The sequence below is a fragment of the Mustela lutreola genome, chromosome 13 (assembly GCF_030435805.1).
Source record: "Mustela lutreola isolate mMusLut2 chromosome 13, mMusLut2.pri, whole genome shotgun sequence".
NCBI lineage: Eukaryota > Metazoa > Chordata > Mammalia > Carnivora > Mustelidae > Mustela > Mustela lutreola.
In genome coordinates, this window is record NC_081302.1 from 85,763,733 (window position 1) to 85,772,105 (window position 8,373).

The 8,373-nt window shown below is 46.3% G+C and overlaps 1 protein-coding gene across 1 annotated transcript; it reads left to right on the top strand.

The window, feature by feature from the left end:
• The first annotated feature begins 938 nt into the window (after positions 1–938).
• Positions 939–6,739, top strand: GJB2 (gap junction protein beta 2). Its single transcript, XM_059144378.1, has 2 exons — positions 939–1,152; positions 4,613–6,739. The coding sequence occupies exon 2, from the start codon at positions 4,635–4,637 to the stop codon at positions 5,313–5,315; it is 681 nt and encodes a 226-aa protein (XP_059000361.1). The 5' UTR covers positions 939–1,152; positions 4,613–4,634; the 3' UTR covers positions 5,316–6,739.
• The last annotated feature ends 1,634 nt before the right edge of the window (positions 6,740–8,373 follow it).

Sequence of the window (8,373 nt, forward strand, 5' to 3'; positions counted from 1 at the left end):
TCTCTCCCACCCCAAATTGAGTAACCGCCTTGTGATATCCCACCTGTGGAAGGGAGGAAGAAGCGGACAGAGCCCAGGTGCCGCACCCTTTGCCACGGTGCAGATGGCTGGACACCCACATCCAGGGCCCTCGGAAAAGCCTCATGCCAGCCTTGGCAAGAGCAAAATTTGTCTCCCCCACCACCTCCAACCACAGCCCTTGTTTGAAAATGGTCGATTCAGAAAGGGAATTTAAGGTGGCGTTGGCTGAGTTTGCCTTTGCGGGAAGAAAGAAGCAGGAACTTGACCAGTCTCGATGGCCCCACCTGCTCGCCCTCTCTGAACTCAAATTCCAAGGAGGAAACAGACCCTGCGCCACCCTGGCGCACCGGAGAGCCTCACAAGGAACTGGAGCCTCCACGGCCTGAAGTAAAATCTTCAAATCGTTGGGAACGTCTGTTTTTCTAATAATTAAAGTGTGTATGTATATATATATATATATACATACACACACACACACACACACACACACACATACATACACACAATAGTACTGTCAAACTAGTCCAAGTAGAAATAACAATAACGGCAACAACAACTATCCTTTAACCCCAGCCATCCCCAGAACTCAGGGAGCCGAGGCCTGGGGTTTGCATCCTGTTCAGGTCACTAGGCTCAGCTTCCCCCAGCTCTGACCCCGCGCGGAAGGGCTAGGGTGGCGACGGGGCCCGTGGCGCTTGGGAACCCAGGGGATTCCAGGCGAGCCGGTGTGCGTGGGGCACTGCGGAGCCCAGGATCTCCAGTACCTGGGGGGACGGGGGCAGGGCGATCGAGGGAACCGGGTCCCAGGGAAGTTCTGGCTACCGGGGAGGCCCGGCCCGCCCCGCCCGCAGCACTGGGGCGGCCGGACAGCGAGGAGCCGCCCCCTCCGTAACTTTCTAAATAGCTTCAGGGAAGAGGCGGAGTGTGGCGCGCAGTTAAAAGGCGTCGCAGGGCCGGCAGGTGTGGAAGACCTGACGCGCCCGGCGCGCTCCGCTCTCCCGGACTCTCAGCCAGTCGGCGGCGCCGCGGCGCACAGCGAGCGCCTAGGCAGCCCCCGCCAGCGCCAGCCCAGACTCCGCGGGAGCGCACAGTCGCCACCCGCGACTTCGCGGAGCGCTCCCTCCCGCACAGGTGAGGCCGCAACGCCGGCGCCCAACCCTCAGCGCCCCGAACGGCCTGGGCTGGGGACCCCGCTTCGGGAGGGACCCCGGGACGGCCTGGCGTAGTGGACCCGGCGCCGGGAGGGACCCCGGGACGGCCATCTGGGGGACCTGGACGCGGCGGGGAAACCCGGATCCCCCCAGCTGGACCCGGCGTGCACTGAGGCCCCTGCATCGTCCTTGTCCCGGACGGTCGCGACAGCGGACCCGGGGCGGAGGGCAGGGCGCGAGTGCGAACATCGGGAAAGGAAGTTCCTTCAGCCGAGCTCTCAAATTTGAATCGGGCTGTTCAGGCCGGATTTGCAGCGGCGCGCCGGGGAAGGGGACGTGGTAACAGAACCCCAGAGGCAGTGATCGGGTTCGGCGCGCGAGCGGGGGGAGGGGAGGCCAGCCAGTCGTAGACAGTTTGACCTCCGCGTAATTGATTGTCGATACTATTCCTCCGAGGAAATTCTCGCACCGCCGCCGGGTTGCTCCAACTGCAGCTACTAGAAGTTTTTAATTGGCTGAAGGCTTAGTTCATGAAGAAAAATCAATTTCATTTGTTAAGCAGGAAGCCTTCACAGGAGGAAACTGACCTTTACCTCCTCACACTGCCTTTGCAAAGAAAATCACTCAGGTCGAGGTCCGGCAGAGATTACCTAGAACTCCCTGCCCCTGTGAGCCCAGAGACCCAGACCGCAGCCTAATCTGAGTTCGGTTGCTTCTCTTTCTCCTAAACAATCAAGAACGTTTATCTCCAGATGGCTTTTCCAGCTGGAAGGAAAGCTTTAGGACAGTTGTTTACAAATGAGGTAGTGTGCCGCTGAGAAACGCACTCTTCAGGATGGCTGCTTTGACCTTTCAGTGTTCCCTCAGTGAAGGGGGGAAATAAGCCTAAATGGTGTGTGTCTTTCAGTTTCTGACAGCCGGACCCGTATGACCGTGACCATTTACTTGTGACTCTGTCTTGAAATGTTTGGTGATAGCCATGTCCCCATTAGCCCTTTGAGTCTCTTTCAAAACTAGCATGCTCAGTCAGGCGCAATTACAGACACCTGTGAGGGGGTGGGGCGCTCTGTGGGGAGGTCAACCATCCAGAAAGTAAGGATTGAAAAGTTAAGGGGTAAAGAATTCCTTTTGCCTTTTCTGCAACCCGGTGATTCACCCAGTGCCTTCCCTGAAGAACAGAACCAGCTCCTCAACTCCCTGCTGGCAGAACTCCAAACAATTACAGGGTGGTGTGGGCCAGATAGGAGCCTGCGCATGACCCATCTGCCAGGTCAAGAAAGGCAAGAGAGCGGCTCCCTGGGTGATTTGAATATTGAGAACAATTCCATCTTGAGCTCTAACCTCTACCTCATTCGGGAAACAAATTTTAATTTGCTCCTCTTCCTAAAAGGACCTTTAAAACAGGTAGTTGCAACTCAACCAAGAACTTTAAAAAACAATAATAATACAGGGTGTGCTTCTAACTGAATTTTTCTCAGCTGTTGATGATTGGACTGGTTTACAGAAGAATGTGTGATCTTTGGTACTCTGGAAGAGGCAAAGGCATAAGCCTCACCCGTAGGTTTTTAGCCAGATGTATTAACTTAAACCATGGACAGTTTAGTTCAGTGAATGTTCTGCTTTCCAGTTGGCAAGTGCCAGAGAGGAACTAGACTGTCTAAATTTCATAAAATTGTTTGACTAAAAGGTGAAATTTTGTTCACCTAAGGATCTCCCAGACAGTATGTGTCTGAAGAGTCAGGGCTGAACTGGGGACTAAACCCTGGTTTCTTCCAGTTGATGTGTCTGTTGTGGAGCTGAGTAGGGCTAATGTTTCTCGAACACATTTCAGTCGTACATAGTTCTCCTGGCTGTGACTCTTCTCCACCTCTCTCCTGCCTCCTCTGGGCAAGGTCACTTTGGACGGCTTCAGCCAGACCTTGATACCCCACTAGGAAACAGGACCTAACTTGCTCAAAATGAGGAGAGCATTTAACATAAGAGAAGAAGGAGGATTTACTATCAGCTTAGAAGGTGTGGAAAACAGATCACTCACCAGAATTGTAGAGCGGTGGAATCCTGTTTACAAAAGGGGTTGACTGAGACAGACAGGGTGTAACTATGAATAAAACGAAGACACCTCCTATTCTGGGCTGAAGAGAAAGCCTCTGTCTCATGAAACATTGATCCACAGGCTTCTCCAAATCCCTTTTCAATGAGTAATACATTACCACCACCACCACCACCACCACCACCACCACCACCACCCCCCGCTGGCTTTGGTTCTACACTTCAATACAGTGACTCACCCTGTAGGGCCAGTGATGGGGGGGAATCACGGAGTTAAATATTCTGTCACTTTTCTTAATGTGCCTCTTTAGAAACACTTCTAAATTAAAACCAAAACCCACAAAAAATATATATATACGATTACAACAATTACCAAACAGATATCCCTCAGTACTGACCAAGCAATCAGTCCCAGCACAGCAGTGAGGACCACCAATCCATAAAAATGTTTGCCAAAATCCATGCAGAGTAACTTTGCTCCATAGATAGACTGATTCTAACCTGTTCCTTTCTATGTAGAAAAAGGAAGTGAAGCCTTTTGTGAAATTTTAACTTGGGAGTGCCTTAAATATAAACTTTACCATTGGTACCAGTCCTTTCACTACTGCACCCCAAGTCCATGAAAGTGAACGGAAATATTTTTAAGAAAAGTAGCACAAGGGCTCCTGGGTGGCTCAGTGGGTTAATCATCTGCCTTCGGCTCAGATCATGATCCCAGGGTCCTGGGATGGAGCTCCCTATCGAGCTCCCTGGAGAGCCTGCTTCCTTTTCTCCCTCTGCCTATTTGTGCTCTCTCTGTCAGATAAATAAATAAAATCTAAAACGAACAAAGAGAGAGAGGAAAGAAGAGAGTGGGAGGGAGGGAGAGAGGAAAGAACTCTGCAGGAAGACGTCCCACTGGCCTTTAAGGAAAGGCTGGCCTCAGCTAGTATCAGTCCCCATGGTACCATCCAAAACTTGGGACTAGCAGGCAGATGGAACAGCTAAGTGCTGATGGAGTGCTGAGTAACTCAAGCAGAGTCTGCAGAGAGTTGGGTCAGCACTAATTAGTACCTTTAAGTTAGTGAATACTTTTGCTTGTGGTGCTTGCTCCTCCTCCAACCCCCAAATCTTTATTATGTGCTAAACATCTGGTGAATTATTCAGGTGAATAAGCTACTCTTTATTAGAGAACGCATACAAACATGTTTCAGGTGATTTGAGAACTACACATCTAATCCTACAGCAAACTAGGTTGGTTTTGTTTTGACCTTTTTTGGTGAGGTTGTGTAAGAGTTGGTGTTTGCTCAAGAAGAGATTTAAGACTGGTGCCTTACCTGGGACCCAGAGAAGTCTCCCAAATTCTGTCCTGACTAGTCACTCCTATATTGTGTTCACTTTGTCTTTTCCAGTGCAGACCACCCGGAGGAGAAGATGGATTGGAGCACACTACAGACTATTCTGGGGGGTGTCAATAAACACTCCACCAGTATTGGGAAGATCTGGCTCACAGTCCTCTTCATTTTTCGCATTATGATCTTGGTAGTAGCCGCAAAGGAAGTGTGGGGAGATGAGCAAGCCGATTTTATCTGCAACACTCTCCAACCTGGGTGCAAAAATGTGTGCTATGATCACTATTTCCCCATCTCTCACATCCGACTCTGGGCCCTTCAGCTGATCTTCGTGTCCACACCAGCTCTCTTGGTGGCCATGCACGTTGCCTACCGGAGACATGAGAAGAAAAGGAAGTTCATTAAGGGAGAGATAAAGAGTGAATTTAAAGACCTTGAAGAGATCAAAACCCAGAAGGTCCGCATCGAAGGGTCACTGTGGTGGACCTACACTAGCAGCATCTTCTTCCGGGTCATCTTTGAAGCAGTCTTCATGTATGTCTTCTATATTATGTATGACGGGTTCTCCATGCAGCGTTTGGTGAAATGCAACGCATGGCCTTGTCCCAATACAGTGGACTGCTTTGTTTCCAGGCCCACAGAAAAGACTGTCTTCACGGTTTTTATGATTGCAGTGTCTGGAATTTGCATACTGTTAAATGTCACTGAATTGTGCTATTTGCTAATTAGATATTGTTCCGGAAAGTCAAAAAAACCAGTTTAACACATTACCCAGCCAGTGGATAAAAGATAGGGAGAAAAGGATGAGGCACAGGTGCTTTGCTGTCCAGGCACGGTCACCAGCATTTCCCAAGATCAAGATTCTTATCTTAAACGCAACCATTTGAAACTGCTCTAGATCTCAGTGAAACTCCAGATGCCTCCAGCAGAGCTTTACTCTCCTGAAGCTTGAAAACAAAGGCATAATTCTATGCCTATACTGATTTGTACTACAATTAATTCTAGTAAAACCCCATGCTGGAAGGGGTTGTGGGTGTAGGTACTTTCAAATTTTAAATAAAGGACATCAGCATTTGTTTCTCTTTCTTTGAGGAAAGGAGAGAAACTCTGAGTTCTAAAGAGGAGGCTGAGAAGTTTGGGTTTCTTCCCTTAGGGCTCCCTTTGCCACATTCCCTGAATTAAAGGTGAACATAGAGATCCTTGATTCTTTTATTCGCTTGGAAAGTTTTAGTCTCTAACAATGGGCAGGGTTATCTAATGCTTCAAACTCTGTCATGCTTTTTTTTTTTTAAGTGAAAACTTTAAAATGGGTATGTTCTTTTGATCTGTCATTAGATGTTCCTCATATTTCAAAGGCTCAGATTATGATATGTGTGCAACTAGACACTATCACTGAATTTAAAATATGGCCTTTCGGTTTTGAAAAATTTGCAGTGCCTGAGAAGTTGTTTGCTCTTTTAATTGTGATATGTAGCACATGGAAGCATTTCAGCCTCTCACACGTGAAACCACCTAGAAGTACTTAGTGATGGCTTATAACAGCAAAAGGCCTCATTTCCAAAATTTAGGTGTAATTCTGCATGAGAAATGTGGACTGGAAGGACCACCAACCACCCTCAACTACAGTCTGGCACGAGACACCTTCTTTCCTTTACAGTGTTTGCCTTTTCCATTACTGTGGTAAATGGTAGGAACACTGATTTAAAGAGGTTGCTTGGGAATATTTTATTGCCACTGTACAATTTAATGGTGCAGAGCAAAATGGAGCTCCAGAGGAGTAGTTACTATATTTTAAAGAACAGATGAAAAGACTAGACTCTAAATTCTGATGACTAAAAATGAGTTTCGTCTACTTCAAAAGTTTGCTTCCCATTTCAGCATCCAGCTTTCTTAAGTGAAAATAGAACTGATAGACCTTTGTTTTTAAATAGAAACTAGAGTTTAGAAAAATATTTAGCAGTTCTATAGGACAAATTGAACCCTAAAATTATCATTGTGCTTGACATGGTTTCCAAAAAATGGTACTCGACATATTTTAATGAGGGTAAACATTTTTCTGTTGCCAAGAATAGCATAGTAAAAACATTTTGTAATAATAAATAGCTTTAATTACATGCTTGTAACTAAAATAATTTTGTAATATCTCAAATGTCACTTAAAATATTAAAATATAATTAATTCATAATAGCTATTTAAAATCAATTATAGTTTTTAATAGAAGAGCAAATTTTAGTGTTATCTATAGCCTGTTTTGTATGTTAATATTTTCTATTTTGTAACCCCAAATGGTTAAGTTACCAGGGTATCTGTCTACCGTTCTGGGATTCTTCTACCCACTTACAGAAAAGTCTCTGTTATAGAAAGCTTGACAGGGGAGGGAGAAGGAGATATTATTTTTGCCCAACCACATGCTGCCCTCAAACAGGTTTCTGACAAACACATGCAGTTTGATGTGTGGACTGGCTTTCTAAACTGGAGAATGCCAAGATGGGTTTATGTAACCTGTTTTGCTCCTAGAAGAATCATGAAAGCTGATGCTTAAAAATGTGATTTATGGTAAAGTATGGCCGAGGCATGAGAAAAATTCTATAAGGTGTCTTTTCTAAGGGATTTGATTTCTGTATATTTATATGTAATCAAGCTGGTCTTGCGAAACTGCTTTTCCTTCCTTAGTGCCCTCTTCTATGGGAAATAGGCCCAACAGATCAGCCTGTCCCTGTGTGTGTGTGTGTGAGTGCCTGCTGAAAGGCCTGCCTGGCCCTCAAGTGTTCTCCCCTGTCAGCCAACAATGGTTCCATCCTTTCAGTAGAATGAAACTTCAGCCCAAGGACCTCAAAGTGTTTTACACATTAATACTTAAGAATATTTTTATGGAGAACCAAACACACCATATACTTTTTTAATGGATTTAAGAGGACAAAAAAACAGGGGTGCCTAGGTGGCTCAGTCAGTTGGGCAGCCAACTCTTGATTTTGGCTCAGGTCACAGTCTTGGGTCATGGGATGGAGCCCCGCATCTGGCTCTGTGCTCAGCAGCGAGGTCTGATTGAGATTCTCTCCCTCTCCCTTTCCCCTATATGCTCCCCTCACCACTATCTCTCTTTCTCTCTCTTTAAAATAAATAAATCTTTAAAAAAAAAAAAAAAAAGGCAGACAAAAAACAGCCAACTTTCATCCTAGTAATAGAAAGGGGATAAAAAATGCCCCTGGCCATCTTCCACAGTGCTCAGCATGCAGCCTGTTAAAACAGCACATGATTTTTTAAATAGATATGTTCACTCTTGAAAGCTATGAAGATTATTACTCTCAAGGTTTTAAAAGACTGGGTCAAAGTAATTACAGATTACTGCTGACCACTTTTAAGAACTTATAGAGCAGTCTGGCCACATGCCTGAAAATTAGAGCTTGAACTCTGAACTTGAATTTAATCCTCAATATACATCTCAAATTCATCATTCGTGCTAGGTAAGAGAAAACTTTGCTTGTTGGTTGATTGGTTGGTTTTTAAAGATTCTGCCAAAGGATCTTGTGTCTGGTTAGCTACATCAAGGCCACAGCCTCACTGGCCTCCTACAAGCCAGCCTCCAGGAGGGCCCCGGCACCTGCAGAACATCAAGGTATGTGACCTTGGGAGCTTATGAAGCCCCAGGTGCAGTCCAGCTGCTACTTCTACCTGCAGTAAACTGGCACTGGTGGTCTCAACTCTTCTGTAAATATACAACTGTCAAAGGTGAATTGCAATTAGTATGAGTGAATCAGGGCCAACTTCGGAGGACAAAGTTACTGTTCTCCAGGGCAGTCTGGCCTGAGCTGCCCAGCACT

Coding starts and splice junctions, on each gene's coding strand:
- GJB2 (XM_059144378.1), top strand. CDS start 4,635: ATGGATTGGAGCACACTACAGACTATTCTGGGGGGTGTCAATAAACAC.